General features: G+C 40.7%; 1 protein-coding gene across 1 annotated transcript; it reads right to left on the reverse strand.

Annotated features, from left to right (window-relative positions):
• Window positions 1–6,544: 6,544 nt before the first annotated feature.
• Window positions 6,545–15,622, reverse strand: rhebl1 (Ras homolog, mTORC1 binding like 1). The gene is made up of 8 exons (XM_066666054.1): window positions 15,261–15,622; window positions 11,134–11,205; window positions 10,483–10,550; window positions 10,120–10,202; window positions 9,956–10,012; window positions 9,820–9,867; window positions 9,640–9,721; window positions 6,545–6,982 (listed from the first exon to the last, which is right to left on the reverse strand). Exons 1-8 carry the CDS (start codon window positions 15,310–15,312, stop codon window positions 6,890–6,892), a joined length of 555 nt encoding a protein of 184 aa, XP_066522151.1. The 5' UTR covers window positions 15,313–15,622; the 3' UTR covers window positions 6,545–6,889.
• Window positions 15,623–16,647: the final 1,025 nt, after the last annotated feature.

Below are 16,647 nucleotides of genomic sequence, written 5' to 3' on the forward strand. Positions count from 1 at the left end.
AATTTTATTTCATGTCCTTTTTCTTACAGAACTTGAATATATTTGAAGGGGAGGTGAAGGAACGCTGGTGGCAGGCACATGTAAGTGGAAGTAGGTGTTAGTGGATTTGTGGCAACTTTAGTGGTCAGGCGTAGGATTTAAAAATAGGTAATAATAGAATTTTTGTAGCGGCAGGTAGGAAGAGTGGGGTGGGCCCCATGTGAAGCTCTAATGAATGGGCATTGGCGCCCCCTCTAGGGGGTGTTCCCGCCTTGCGCCCAATGATTACAGGTAGGGTCTGGACCCACCGCGAACCTGAACTGGGTTACAGATAATGAATGAATGATTACAAGTGGAAATATATATTCAAAATAAATATTTATATAATCCCTCATATTTTTTAAAGCAAAAAGAGCAAGGGTTTGTTCCATTAGCGCACGGTACACTAATAAAGTTTATACTTTATCTACTAATCCAGTTCAAAGTATTTATCATAGATGAGTACACTGAAGTATGTTTAATTTTGACTTATATTTACTAATTTATACACGCAATACATACTCAAAACTGGTTAGCATTAGTGTTAAGAATGCCTCTGGAAATCATTTAAATCTTTAGGTAGTATCTTGTAGTTATTACTGATGATTGGGTGATGGGCTTTTGAGCTCATGGGTCACTTTTATCAGAAATACAAATTTCTCACCAGCTCTTAACGCAGATGGTGAAGCTCAGACTCTGATCTTTTTTCCCTGAGTGACCCCAAAGCAATTTCTCTCCATTTCAAAGTTGATTTTCTGGAAACGAATGGCATTCACGTTTTAATTCTCTCAGGCGCGCCATCTAGTGCCTGAATAACACATTACAACAGGGGCAATCACTCCGGGCAATTGGCCGTAAATGGACTCAGGTTTTTCCAAACCCTAGATGTTTTTATTCCAGATGGCCAAATGTTTACGGCCACGCACTCCATCTACATCACTCTTCAGCAGTGAATGTTATTCTTTGCTGCAGTTAAAGCCTATGCTGAGACATCTGTGAGGACTGGATTTGTTCAGTAAATAACAGAATCTGAGGTGCTGAGGTTTGGACACCATTCCAACTCACCCTAAAGGTATCCAAGAACTTTTCCAGTGATCCACAGCACCCACCTGGGTGGTTTATTACTATCTCTCCCACCCGTGGACAGTTTAACATCCTCACCCTGTCACTCTCACTCACATCTGTTACACCATGTTACACCAATTTTTAGCAATTAACTGTAGTTGGAAATCTCAGCAATCAGTCTGCCTAGACGTAAAGCTGAGGCTGTTCTGAAGATGATAAATCAGACGTCATGACTTCTCAAAGAGTGATCACTAAGATTACAAGCCACTTATTTAGACTTAACCGTAAGCCAACTAAAGAAATTAAATGAAAAAGTCAGGCGTCATTAAAGGAGCACTGTTTATTCGTATATATATACAAAACTGTTTACAGCAAGATGTTCTGTATGAACCGTGACCCCACAGCAGAGGTTTTGGATGTTGAAGGGTGTAACACCATTAGACTCCACAAAAACACAAACATAGGGTCAAGTTGACAAAAGAGAAACACTTCTGACAGAGCACCTTTATCTCAGAGGGATTTTAAAAAAGGTCCAACACTTTAAAACCTTTCCAAAGTGGGATTTCTGCAGCGTCTGCTTCAAGAATCTGAGGGGAACTCTTCTTTATACAAAATATTTTATTGTCCGGACAAAACCTCGCACCTCCATTTTATTTAAAGGGGACATCTACGATTGCGGTGAAACTCAGTTCTCTCTGCGTTGTTTATGTTCGGGGTCTCAGTGTCTTTGAAGGTGGAACGGTGTGTTTAAAAAGAAGAACCACTGCTGTTTGTACGTGGCTAAGTAATTTCACTGTTTGAATTACCACAGAAACTCATTTATAACTCGAGTTTAGGTTGGAGAGAGAGAGAGAGAGAGAGAGAGAGAGAGAGAGAGAGAGGAGAGGAGAGGGAGAGATAGAGAGAGAGAGTGTGTGTGTGTGTGTGTGTGTGTGTAGCATAACGGACCTAGAGATATATGTTTTACCCATGTACAGACACTGGATCTTCATAAACACATTAGACCAGTTTCCAGCACAAACCTGGACTGGAGAGCAGCACATGGAGAGGAAACATCTTCAGAATTTAATAAAGAGATTTTGAATACAATCGTGAACATCGCCTTTAATTTCAGAATATCAACCTCCAGCTAAACTTCAGGACAAATCCAAAGAGATGGTCCAAAATTACGTCGTGTCTTGTTACGTTTACATTAAATGTCTTTTTTTTTTTGGAGATGTGAGGTTTTGTCCCAACACTTACAACAAGCAAAAAAGGTTTCATACTTTAACAAAACACACGGTTTAGGGCCAAAAATCACAAGTTTGAGACGTGGCGCTAAATGATTAAAAACATGACTGATTTTCACATGAACCTGCTGCCGTCAAACCTTTACCTTCCTCCTGATTTAAAAAATAAGTCCCGAAAACGTCAGAGAGAGATCCTGGGCCAGTTTGAATCGCAAACTGTTAAGCCACGCTGTTTAGGAAAACCGGGACAGTACACCTGGAGTACTCTGTATTCTCCTCCATTAGCTGAGTCTGTAACACACTGGATTAAAGACTGGTCTCCAATGGGAGTTCCTCCTATTGTTTCTGAAGTGGAATGGTGAAGACGTTAAAGTGATGGAGAGTGGGCTTCGGTTTAATGTTAAATCCTCAGTTCTAGAGAAAACAACATCAGAATTGTTCACAGTGGCAGTGAATGGAACCAGACATCTGCTTTTAAAGAGGTATTACATGGTTTTGAATACACTGCTCGATGCCTGGTGGTGGTTTGGAAGGTTTTGGCTTAAAACATCTCTTTAAAACCCATTCGTCACGGAGAGGTATAAAGCAAAAAAGATGTTTAAAGCAAAACTGTCCCAAAGAAAACTGATCTGGCTCAGGTTTCCAACTTATTCCACAAACACCATCGTCATCTTCACTCCAGATAAAGCTCTTCAGACGAGTGGAGGTCGCTGGTGGTGGTGGAGTGGAAATAAACTGTGTCTGGTTCCATTCACCACGACTGGAAAGAGATTCTACAAATTTGCACCAGTTCTCCATCACTAACATCTCAACCACTGAAACATGCAGAAATGTTCGGCGTTATCCCTCTTTAGAGACAGAACAGCTCGGAAAATGGGAGGACACTATGGCGAGAGCTTAGGTGCGAGCACAGAGCTGAGGTGGCTTGGGGTTAAGGCACTTGGCACTGCATCACCAGCCTGTATTACACTATATTTAACCATCCTTCAAATTACATCCACTACTCGAAAGGCATACTTTAATCAAGAAACCTGTCCCACCCACTTCTAAAATAGAGAACAAAAAGGAGAAAGAAGTTTATATACACCTTATTATGAAGGAATAGGGGCTTTATAAAGGAAAGAGCTCATCGGAGCAAATATATATTCAATACAAAGCGTTTAACTCCAAATTTAAGAAAACCAAACAGATCGTCTAATACCGATCAAATTCTACACGTCCACGCAAGAATGTGCTGAAGACTTTCCTCATGACGTTCCCGTGACACAGCACTTGTATTCTACTGCCAGAAAACTGAACGACACCGTTAGCTTTTATGAGAATGTGATGCGAATGGATACTGCCATTTTTTAACACTGTGGGGTGAGGTTTGTTTTTGCAGGTAATCTGCAGAAAGAATAAGGGTTTCATACTGAAAACAAGAAAAATATAATAAAATAACTGTAAACTAAGTTTTTACGATGACTGAATTAAAGCACCGTCACTCTCCAAACTCAAAGCAGCATTCCTTCAAGTGAATGCATTTTGATTCTTTACCACGAATGTGCTACAAAACTGAGCAAGCAATAAAAGCATGGAAATGTGACACTGTGGTTCGGGACAGGGAAGTGAAAGCCAGAACAAAAGATAAACGTTATACCTTTACTTCGGCTTGGCGCGCTCATGCACTTCCCTTCGCCAAACCGCTGTGTCACATGACTTCTGACTCAGGGTTCTGCCTTCATGATTTCTTAGCAAAATAGTCCTTAAAGCCTGACAGTTAATTTCAAGCTGGTTAAAGATGCACCATGTAATCTACGGGGATTTGGAGACCTCTCTGGTGAAAGTGGGAAATTACACACAAGAGGTGGATGATCATTTAAGCCATTTTAACACATGCATAGTAACCCCAACGCTTTACAGACTGTACCTGAAGGAGCTCCATGTGTTATCGCAAGCATTCATAGCATTTGTACCAGACATTACTCAGATTTGACCCTAAGAGCCTCTTAGTACAGAGTTCAGGTAACGTCCACCTGAGCGCATGAGTAAATAGAGCCGGTAATGTTACGGAGTATTGTGCCATGCTATTACCACACAAAAAATATCCAGTTGTATGGTACGTGTGAGAAAGGACAATTCTGGAAAATATTTGAACCTAATTCTCACTTTTTCTTGGAGTTCTTATGTGAAAACTGCTGTAGTAAATCGTTATTTTAATAATTTTCATTTTAAATTGTGTTTGAGAGATTCTCTCAGTTTCTCATGTCCCTAGTCCATAGATACAGAGATTCTATTTGAGGTTTTTTTGTGTTTGTGTGTGATGTTAATATATAAAGACACAGATTACTGAAGGTTTTCCAGGGGACGCTCATTATTTAATGGTCCCTCTCGTCCTGACTTAGTAACCCCACTTTTTCAGCCCTAACCCTGTGGGCTTACATGACGCAGCTTTAACCGGTGCCATCATTTTCATAATCAGCTGGATTTAACTTCACTGGAGTAGATTTAGCTCCTTGCTAACATCTAGCTAACGCGCTGATCTTTGAGATGATCTATGACTATGTTACAGAGTACAACTTAAAAACAATACCTCACTAACTCTTTATAGTGTAACCCCACCCCACAAAACCAGATCAATCCGTCCACTTAAAAAAGTAAAAAACCAACCATCTAAATTATTCTGGGGCTAAGAGTCAAAGGCTCATTTATTTAAAGGCCATTTTCCCAGGTGAAGGCAAGCTTCAGTAAATGGCCGAGCAAACAATTGTTGAACATTTCATCAAATCTACAGCTAATTCTGACGCGTGATCATCTGCAAAAGCTCCATGTAAAGGCATTCACTGTGGTGGGAAAGCACAAACAATACAGTGAGTCTGAAATTAAGAGTCCCCCAAATGAAAGGGGGAAAATAAAAGTCAAAATAAAAAAATAAAAGCCTCAAATTACCCCAAGTACAGCATAAACAGACTGAATGCTACAGACTGTGTGCACATTTGTTGCACTGCTAAGTTCAGAAAGTGGAAAGGGTGAGGTGCCTCAGGCCTCGTCCACATGTCTCCTCATCTTTTTAAAAATATAGATTGTTTCAAAAATTTAATTAAAAAAATCTTTCAAAACATAATCGTCCACACCAACACCGTTTTTGAAAATCTAGGAGCAAGAGGCTGAAACACACTGCTAAAGCTGTACTGGGTTATAATACCTGATAAAACATGATGTAAAACTCCTGAAAACACTGTAAGCACAAATTACAGAAAGTTAGAGCTAACAAACAATGACGACGACTTCAGGTCTTCAGACCTCGGTAATTCAATACTTTACACAGACTCTGTCTTTTGTCTGACAGAAAATAAAATCTACATGAGAGAGCACTTGCTGCTGCATTTGGTTGTTTTCGTTGCCCTGTCGCCATCACTGTCTCTAAAGCCTCCACTCAGTCTTGATCTGAGAGAAAATGGATTTGTTTTTCAGATCTGACTTTGGTTAAAGATCAAGTCATATATCTGTAGAGTTGTTGAGGTCCTCACTTTGCACTAAAGCTCAATGAAAACCAAAAGCTACAATTGAGTTATAAACTCACACAGAAACAACCCAGTGGTCAGCGCTACTTCAAACAAAACTCTGGAGCTCAATAAATGATGTAATGTCAGTATTTTCAAAATGTTGCCTGTTCGTAAGAAAACACTGAAATGGAGTTTTCTAAAATCTCCCACAAAGTGTGTCTTCAAAAACCTTGGTTTTCAGCAAGAAGAACACTGTTCTCCATGTGGATGGGAGGAAAATATTGACAGGGATTTATATACATGGACATGGCCTCTATTGCAGAATACAGGAGACCAGCAAAAAACATCTGACATAGTCTTATTATGTCAGCCGTGTTCTTATTTTCCCCATGTGTATAATTCAGATTTGAGAAAAGCGAGGGTCGTATGGAAAAAACAGGAATGAAAAAAGCAACGTCAGGCCACCTAGGCACAAATCGGATGCGTGTGAAGAACGGACCGGGTACGTAGTTTATCGGCAGCTTAATACATACATTGGCCGTAAGGCATTTTAGCCAGGAGGTAGCTGACCAGGTCACTGTATATATGTCAGCTCCATATGGCTCAGTGTCAAGGTAAAAAAAAAAATTCAAGCTAACAATAGATGAAAAAAATTATATATATATATATATATATATATATATATATATATATATATATATATATATATATATATATATATATATATATATATTTATAAAGTCTGAATTTGTTTAGTTAAAACGTCGGTAGTTGTTATAATGCAGGTTTGGCAGAAGTGTGCTTTGAAAGCACCCTTACATATATCTTAATAGAAACCGACCAGTGGTGCAGTTAAGGCTACGTGACATTGACTCTTTTGGGGGAATATTTTTCTTTCTTTTTGGACAGCTCAATACTTGTGTTTTTCTCTTGTTTGATACAAGACTCTTCCCGTCTGCTGTGAGGAGTGGGTGGGTTTTGGGAACCGTAGTCCCACCGTACTGAGTGTCATTGTTGACTGGTGATGAGGTTGCCCCCCTTTGCTTCAGCAAGGGAGATCACTGCTGTGTCTTTGTGAACAAACCAGAGCCCCTACATCATGAAGCATTTCTTCTCCTCCGATGGGGCATTTCCATCTGCTTTCTCCATTTCCAGAATAATCCGCTTAAACACTTCTACAGCTGTCTGCAACATTGAAAAACATAAGAGAAGCTTCATTAATCCCAGCTGGGTTTCCATTCTTGCTTGTGATTATTTGGTAGTTTAAATGGGGTTATGGTTAAAGGGGATGCATTTCAAAATGTCAATTCAAATGTGAGGGTAACAGTGAGTGCATGTATATGCACTTAATAATCAGATAATTGCACAAAATCAGATTTTGTGAGTTATCTGATTAATGCGTTTACACGATCCCCTAAAATCAGATAATGGGCAAACTCTGTTTACATGAATCCAGCAGTAATCAGATTTCTGTTTGAAACAGCCAATACTCTCACAGAAAGAAGACCCACTTTATAAAAAATATGGATATTACGTTATGATTTCTACAGGGTGGGCCATTTATATAGAGGGAAAACTTTTCAAGATGGGTGGTGACCATGGTGGCCATTTTGAAGTCGGCCATTTTGGATCCAACTTTTGTTTTTTCAATGGGAAGACGGGCATGTGACATCAAACTTATTGGGAATTTCACAAGAAAAAAAAATGGTTTTATTCTATCATGAGTTATTTACAAGTTTCTAACCACTTATAAAATGTGTTCTGCCCATTGTGTTGGATTGTCAGTGCAACCCTCTTCTCCCACTCTTCACACACTGATAGTAACACCGCAGGAGAAATGCTAGCACAGGCTTCCAGTATCCGTAGTTTCAGGTGCTGCACATCTTGATGGTATGTGGTATATGGGGTACAAAGATAGTGGGGCCATTCTTCATCAATGGAAACCTCAAGGCCACTGGATGTGCGAAATTGCTACATAATGATGTCTTTCCCTCTTTATGCACTGAAGCTGGCACGTTCCCTGAGTTTTTTCCAGCAAGATGGTGCACCACCACATTATGGGTGTCAGGTCTGAGCATTCTTAGATGAACAGTTTCCTGGAAAGTGGATTGGTCGTCGTGGGCATGTTGAATGGTCCCCAAGGTCTCCCAATCTATGTGGACCCCATATACCACATACCATCAAGATGTGCAGCACCTGAAACTACGGATACTGGAAGCCTGTGCTAACATTTCTCCTGTGGTGTTGCTATCAGTGTGTGAAGAGTGGGAGAAGAGGGTTGCATTGACAATCCAACACAATGGGCAGCACTTTGAACACGTTTTATAAGTGGTCAGAAACTTGTAAATAACTCAAAGAATAACGTTACGTTAAAACCAAGCACACCATTGTTTTTTTGTGTAATTCCCAATAAGTTTGATGTGTCACATGACCCTCTTCCCATTGAAAAAACAAAAGTTGGATCCAAAATGGCAGACTTCAAAATGGCCGCCATGGTCACCACCCATCTTGAAAAGTTTCCCCCCTCCCATATATTAATATGACACAAACAAGAATATCACCAACCATTCCCATTTTATTAAGGTGTATCCATATAAATGGCCCACCCTGTAGTATCAACGCTCTGAGAAATCAGATTACTAAGCTAAACCCCAGCTCCCTTAAACAGATATTTTTTTTTTATCTGATTTCTAAACCTTACAGCAATCTCAGAAATAGACCACATGAATAATCAGATAACTGCAGAAATGCAATTAAGGACTATTAAATGTGTGTAAACGCACTCATAATTAACACTTATCAGGAGTGATTAACACTTATCAACTGCTCATTGTATGGAAAATTAAGACCTCAAACGTCTTTCCAGTTTTGGTGAATGGAGCCAAGGTGTGTCTTTGTGTCACCTCCACCAATCTAAAGACTGGTGATGAAAAATAGTATAAAGTGCCTTCAGAACTACTTCATGCAGTAACTTTCTGTAAGGAGCTTTTAAAGGCAGATGTCTGGCTCCATTTACCACCACTGTAAACAATTCTGACTCTAGAGCCCTACCCCATTTCTTATTTTTACACCTACCCCTTGTTTTCAAGTGTCATCTTGCTCATTGGATCTGTGTTGTAAGATGTAGAGGTTAAAATCTTCCTCTACAAAATGGGACAGCCTTTCAAGAGCCTGATATGTCATCAGCAGCTCTGCCAGTCTGCAGTGATATCAGAGGAGCACTACAGTGCTGCAATCTCGCTGTTGGACTTAGGGACTCATGCCTTCAGAAGTGTTTGACAATCACTTATGATTACCCACTCCTAACTCTTCTGTAATATGAAGCTGAATTCAGATTCTTATTCAGCAGCTTTGCCTTCAAAAATCTAAACATGTTAAATGCTGCATTTGTTTTGGTTGCCGGAACGTAATGGCTTCACCATTTATGGAAATTTACAGCTAAGCACTTAGACATCAGCGTAGTACTAGTGATGTTTTATGTTTGTTCTGAAGTGAAGGGCCATAATCTACTAAACTAAATTAAACTACGCCACACTGGTGATCAAAGTTTTTAAAAGTGGCATTTGTGGGTTTGTTTGGGCGCTGTCTCAGTGATTCACAATGCATCCAAAACCCACTTTTTGCAGTGTATCTCTGAATACTCTGTTTGGAGTGCCGTGTTCCCCACTATCCCAACAAAAACTAGAGACAACCCCCTTCCCCAGCCACTAGGTTAGGGATAGGGCTAAGTAGTAGGGTATTTTACACCAAATGAACCATCTTCACCCTTTAAATATGCAGACATTTTAATTCGTTATGTGTTTTAATTCATTGTGAGTGTAGATCTTAATCCAAAATGTTACCTGGTTTTCCTTTGCAGATGATTCCATAAAGGCAGCGCCCCAAGAGTCAGCTAACTTCTTGCCCTCTTCTGGTTTAATCACTCTAAACAAGGACATAACAAAAGAAGGGAGAGAATGCCCTGGATGAGCCAATCATCTCAAGCTCCTACTTTTAATCTTATCAGCCACACCATGCTTTACCTTTCCATGTGAAGGTCTTTTTTGTTTCCCACCAGAACAGTAGGCACCCTGGAAAAACAAATAGTATGTCACAACCTCATTTTGTGGCTCAAAAAGATAAACCCAAATCCACACACACACAAAAACACACACTTACTGTATCTTTCCGACCATGTCGAGCAGCTTGTCATGTAGAACCTGAACCACTTCAAAACTGAAAGTAAAGTTCAACAGAAAGTTATTTAATATCTGTGAAATTTAATCTACAAACCGTAAGTACCACACAATTTATCTCTTATCTAAAGTCAGCAGAGCCCCCACCTCTTCATTGAGGTGACAGAGTACACCAGAACATAACCGTGAATGTCCATTGAATGAGACTGTGGGAAAATGGAGTACTCGTCCTGAAAAAGACAAACAAATCAGTATATAAAATAGTAATACTACTGCAAAAGACGGCTGAACAACAGAGACATATAATGCTTCCTGTGTTTTTCAAAACCATCAACTTTAGACCTACTGCATTAATTAAGCATACGTATTTACACTATTAGTCTCTATTTACAGACTGGGAAGTTTTCAAACTGTTGGAAGGTTTACATAATTTATAAAAGAGAAGGAAAATTGACAAAAAAAACAAAAACACATTTCTGAAGGCTGCAGAGTGTTCCTTCTTATTTTTACCTGTCCAGCAGTGTCGACCAGTTGAAGATTAAAGTCCTGTCCGTTCACGGACACCATTTTATTAAAAGCTACAAGATAACACAAGAAAACAGGAACTGGTTAAAAGGGGCAGATAAGACTGTGTGAGTTAACAGCACTGAAAAAGCTGGATGTTCTGAGAAGCTCCTCTGACCACAGCACACTCACGCAGACATTGAGTGTCAGATATTAGGTGTCCACGTAGGATTGAAAATTATGTTGTGCATCAAAACAGTTGTGATACAAGATTCAAACATTCCCCCACACTTTTGTCTTTTTATGGTAACTGTTGTGTAGTTTAAAAAAATGTCAAGTGAAGAATTTTTGGTCACTGCACTCATTATGAGCTCCATCAGGAAAAAACACGCTGCAAAAATCATGTGATGGGTTTGTTCTGTTCTTGGGGATAATATTGTGTCCAAAATATGTGAGATTTACAGTTGGGGATTTCAATGTTAACAACTATTACAACTATACGTTACACAAAAACACTTTAAAGCTTAATTTTACATATAAAATTGTCATTATATTAACAAGAAATTATATTATTACCAGAGTATGGATTCAGTACACTCTACAAAACTCTGCTGATCAATCTACAATGAAATAAGACAGAAATTAATCTAGACTCACTGTTTTCGATTGTGGGGTCATATGAATCTACAAACTGTCCTTCCACAAACTGAATTGTGAGAGAAGATTTTCCTGTGGAGGGGAAAAGGTATCTGCATTAGTTACAGTTCCAATTTACAAAAATATGCTTTTTAAATTCCTATGGCAATTTTCTTCCCAATTTTTAAATTGTTGCCAGTAAGGACAACTCATGCTTCCTTTGACACAGGTAGAAACCAGACACCATCTCTCAAACTGCTGCTAACACAACTTCACTGCTCTACACTCTGGAGGTGTGAGGCAATTGCCCACATCTGTCACACAAGCTGACAATATTAGACAATAAAGCCTTATCAAAATTAGAGAGGTTTATAAGGGGTCATCTGTACTGAAATATCAACTGTCCACGCTCTCTGCATTCACTGAAGAAAAGGAGCAAGACTGTATGTTTTTATATACATATATATATATATATATATATATATATATATATGTGGAAAATCACATTGAAGCATCAAATAAGTCACAAGTTTGGTGAAAAATGTAGACAATTAGGTTGATAACTTCCCAGCAAGGCGCTCCAGACAGAAGTAAAATCACAGAGGAGGGGAAGAAGAAATTAGCCCAGGTCCCATGGATATTAAATCCTTTTATCCAATAGACATTTAATCCTACTATTACGATATAGAAAGTCGTAGTAATAACATGCCATATCATAATTTGCAGATATGAAACAATGAGACTTATTTATTATTAAAAAAAAACAGACATTACTAATATATAATTTAGTAACTAATGGGACATTTATTCGCAATAAAATGTCTTCATTATGAGATGCCAAGTCATGGAACATCACTAGGAGACAGAAAGATATAATTATTAAGCTATATATTAAGTGTTGGCTCATCATTACTACAGAGACAGAACAGATTGTGATAAGTCATTGTTTGGAGATATTAAGCCAACAGACCTCACCCTTATTAAACAGGAAAAAAATGTGACTGGTATTTGTCCCTTTGGAAAAGAGAACAAATGTAGTACTGGTGACAGTTCCAGTTCATTAAAAGGATTTAACTGGTGGGAACTAGATTAGTTCCTCATTATTTAAAAAATAAATAAATAAATTCTGTCCTCTCTCTGTGGACCAGGTGCTGGACTAACTCTGCTCCTCACGCTTAGCGTTTTTCCACCACCAACTCTGTTCTGGTTCCAGTTCGAGAACTAAATTTGGAACTGTTCGGCACGTTTTCATCGACGTAAACGGGTAAATCTTTGTTACGTTTCACCACTGGTCACAACCTAAGAATGATGGCTCGGAATCTTAGCAACATTTACAGAGTGGTCTGATTCCACGTTAAACAAATAATAAACAATAAACCTGTCATGACTCTAACAGTTTATCTTTGGCTCTGGCGCTGTATTCAGGCACAGAACCAGTCTGTCTCCTGTACCTATCTCCAGAGCAGGCTGATTTATACTTCTACATCGACTTGACGCTCTGCAATTGCATTGCCGCACCCCTAGGGCTGAATATCAAACACCTTCCTCTACATGGTGTCGCACACAATGCTGTGGTGTAGTAGAATTACTTTTAAAAATGTTTAAAGTAGGAGCAGGTCTTTGTTTGGGACAGAGCATAGTACATTTGAAGTGCCAGGAAAGAAACAAATACAAAGCCAGCACGTTTTTCCCGCATGGTCCTGCTACTTGTTGAGTTCTGTTTTCCCTGAAATGTCCGTATTTTTCTTTGTTCAACATCTTTATTCATCCCTGACCTCCACACCATGTCTGAGGAAATCTCTCGCTATGAATGTGCTGCTGTGTAGGGTCTCTATCGGGAAGGGAGAAAAGGAGTTCATGTTTCTGTACTTCCTTGGTTCAACATAAACAATGCCCATCCGACTTCTGACCAAATCACTGTTGTTTTTGTCTGCATCGATGCGACATATAGTTACATTTCTGGAGATGTGTGTGTCAGGCTATGCCATAGGGCAACGCTAAAGTATAAATAACTTTATACTATACACTGCCCCCTCCTGGAGCTGCCCCCTCCTGGAGCAGGTCTAATTCTGACCGCCTGTTCCCCTCTCTGTGGACCTGGAGCAGGTCTAAATCTGATCCCTTGTGCCCCTCTCTTTGGACCTGGAGCAGGTTTAAATCTGACCCCTTGTTCCCCTCTTTGGACCTGGAGCAGGTCTAAATCTGACCACTTGTTCCCCCCTCTTTGGACCTGGAGCAGGTCTAAATCTGACCCCTTGTTCCCCCCTCTTTGGACACGGAGCAGGTCTAAATCTGACCACTTGTTCCCCCCTCTTTGGACTTGGAGCAGGTCTAAATCTGACCACTTGTTCCCCCCTCTTTGGACACGGAGCAGGTCTAAATCTGAGCACTTGTTTCCCCCTCTTTGGACACGGAGCAGGTCTAAATCTGACCACTTGTTCCCCCCTCTTTGGACTTGGAGCAGGTCTAAATCTGACCACTTGTTCCCCCCTCTTTGGACACGAAGCAGGTCTAAATCTGAGCACTTGTTTCCCCCTCTTTGGACACGAAGCAGGTCTAAATCTGAGCACTTGTTTCCCCCTCTTTGGACCTGGAGCAGGTCTAAATCTGACCACTTGTTCCCCCCTCTTTGGACACGAAGCAGGTCTAAATCTGAGCACTTGTTTCCCCCTCTTTGGACCTGGAGCAGGTCTAAATCTGACCACTTGTTCCCCCCTCTTTGGACACGGAGCAGGTCTAAATCTGAGCACTTGTTTCCCCCTCTTTGGACCTGGAGCAGGTCTAAATCTGAGCACTTGTTCCCCCCTCTTTGGACTTGGAGCAGGTCTAAATCTGACCCCTTGTTCCCCCCTCTTTGGACCTGGAGCAGGTCTAAATCTGACCCCTTGTTCCCCCCTCTTTGGACCTGGAGCAGGTCTAAATCTGACCCCTTGTTCCCCTCTTTGGACCTGAAGCAGGTCTAAATCTGACCCCTTGTTCCCCCCTCTTTGGACCTGGAGCAGGTCTAAATCTGACCCCTTGTTCCCCTCTTTGGACTTGGAGCAGGTCTAAATCTGACCCCTTGTTCCCCCCTCTTTGGACCTGGAGCAGGTCTAAATCTGACCCCTTGTTCCCCCCTCTTTGGACCTGGAGCAGGTCTAAATCTGACCCCTTGTTCCCCTCTTTGGACCTGGAGCAGGTCTAAATCTGACCCCTTGTTCCCCCCTCTTTGGACCTGGAGCAGGTCTAAATCTGACCCCTTGTTCCCCTCTTTGGACTTGGAGCAGGTCTAAATCTGACCCCTTGTTCCCCTCTTTGGACTTGGAGCAGGTCTAAATCTGACCCCTTGTTCCCCTCTTTGGACTTGGAGCAGGTCTAAATCTGACCCCTTGTTCCCCTCTTTGGACCTGGAGCAGGTCTCGCATGTGCCCAGCTGCTAATGTTAGCACGGCGGCTAACTACCACAAGCTGAAGGTTAATCTTGTAAACAAAACTTCACCAAACACAGATTCTTCTCTTTAGTTACAAACAGTAAATCCGAGAACAGTAACATAAAGTCGTGTTTAAAAGTGGTTAAATTGCAACATTGAGTCGTTATAAAAAAATCGGAACATTTTCCTTAATTCCCAATTCCACCTTAAAGAGTGAAGCGGTTCCACCTTAAAAAGGTGTAAAATTCAAAAAAGAAGGTAACTTGAGCCTCCTAACCGCTGCGCCATTTAAGGTGGAAGAGGCAGGAACTTTAGCCTCGTAACAGTAACACCAACTTTAACCGCTGCCCCATTTAAGGTGGAACCATTTACCCCACTAAACGCTGCCCCATTTAAGAAAGAATGGGGAATGTAACCTCTACACCATTTAAGGTGGAACGTTAAAAAGACTAGAAGCAAACTTTAGCCTCGTAACTCATGTCCATTTTATAGTTGAATTGAGAATATAACTTTAACCACAACACCATTTAAGTTGATAAGGTGAACTGTTAAAAAAAAGCAGTTTAAGGTGTGAAGCCACTGTTATGTTTAAGGTGGAATGAAGAATTGTGGGAAAAGGAATGCAAAATTAGCTTCGGAACTCGATGTTCTAACATTAACCGCTGCCCTTTTTAAGGTGGCGCGTGCAATTCGAAAAAACAAAAAGGCTATTAAAGCCGGTAAAACTTAAAACCTTACCCACTGAGCGGTACCCCAGCACGGCAATCTTTCTGTACTTGGGCTGAGGCATTTTCCAGGATAATTCGCGGTGATTTAAATGAAAAGTAAATAACACAAACCGAGAGCCGCACTTCGCCGAAGAACACGCAGCTCGTCACATGACAATAACAAAAACTTTACTCTCTCCGCGGCCTCGACTCCTTCGTGTCGGTTTAAAACACACTGTTTGTTTCCGCAGAAGGAGAAAACCCGCCCAAACAGCCGATGATACGTCGAAGACAACCCTGTGTAACACACGATGCTTCTTTATACCGGGTTAATGTCGACTTTACTATGAATTAAAGCGCCGACAGAAAACGGCTTATTCACCACTGTGCTCTCCACACACTGCAGGGGCTGCCGGGAAACGTGTGTCGTCACACGGAGAAAGCACCCCCACCCAAACACACACACACACACACACACACAGGGGGAGAGAGAGAGAGAGAGACAAAGAGAGAACTAGCTCTCTCTTTCTCTCTCAAATATTACATTTCTCTCTCTCTCTATCAACATTGATTTCCTCCAACTTTTACTTCTATTTCTTAATCTCTCTCTCTCTCCTTCCGTCCCTCTCTCAACTGCTACTTCTCCCATGTACCTCTCTCTCTCTCTCTCTCTCTCTCTCTCTCTCTCTCTCTCTCTCTCTCTCTCTCTCTCTCTCTCTCTCCCTTTACTTATTTCTCTCCCTCCGTACCTCTCTCAACTGCTGCTTCTCCCATGTATCTCTCTCTCTCTCTCTCTCTCTCTCTCTCTCTCTCTCTCTCTCTCTCTACCTTTACTTCTTTATCTCCCTCCATCCCTCCTCTCTACCTTTACTTCTTTCTCTCCCTCTGTCCCTCTCTCAACTGCTACTTCTCCCATGTACCTCTCTCTTTGTGTATATGTGTCTGCCATCTCTCTCTCTCTCTCTCTCTCTCTCTCTCTCTCTCTCTCTCTCTCTCTCTTCTCTCTCTCTCTCAACCTGTGAGATTTTATTTAAAAGAGGTTTGTTTATTTCAGTGTGCTATTACACATCTTTTAAACTAAAAACAATGAAGTATACTCCGTGATTATACTTTATCAGTGACATAAAGGTACATAAAGGTAAAGGTACATTACATTCTCTTCTCCAGAAGGAGAGGGGGATCTCTGTAATCTTTCATTATACAACGGTGTCAAATACAACAACAGAATATATTCAATATATTAATAAAGATATGAAATTAACACAATTTTAAAATGTACAATTATAATAGAATAAGGTACAACTATGTGAATATTCCGTCATATCCCGGGTACAAGGTTTTCACTGGTTTACTCGAGAGTGGAGAAGCTGGAGGTGTTCAGTGATGAAACATTCAGTTCAAGAGCGAGGAGGTGCTCT

This window comes from Hoplias malabaricus, chromosome 3 (assembly GCF_029633855.1).
Source record: "Hoplias malabaricus isolate fHopMal1 chromosome 3, fHopMal1.hap1, whole genome shotgun sequence".
NCBI lineage: Eukaryota > Metazoa > Chordata > Actinopteri > Characiformes > Erythrinidae > Hoplias > Hoplias malabaricus.

Excerpts from the sequence above, each read along its gene's own strand:
- rhebl1 (XM_066666054.1), bottom strand. The coding sequence starts at position 15,312 with ATGCCTCAGCCCAAGTACAGAAAGATTGCCGTGCTGGGGTACCGCTCA. Across the intron at positions 10,203-10,482 it reads TGGTCGACACTGCTGGACAG|GACGAGTACTCCATTTTCCC; the intron begins GTAAAAATAAGA and ends TGTCTTTTTCAG. Across the intron at positions 10,013-10,119 it reads TCTGTCACCTCAATGAAGAG|TTTTGAAGTGGTTCAGGTTC; the intron begins GTGGGGGCTCTG and ends CTTTACTTTCAG.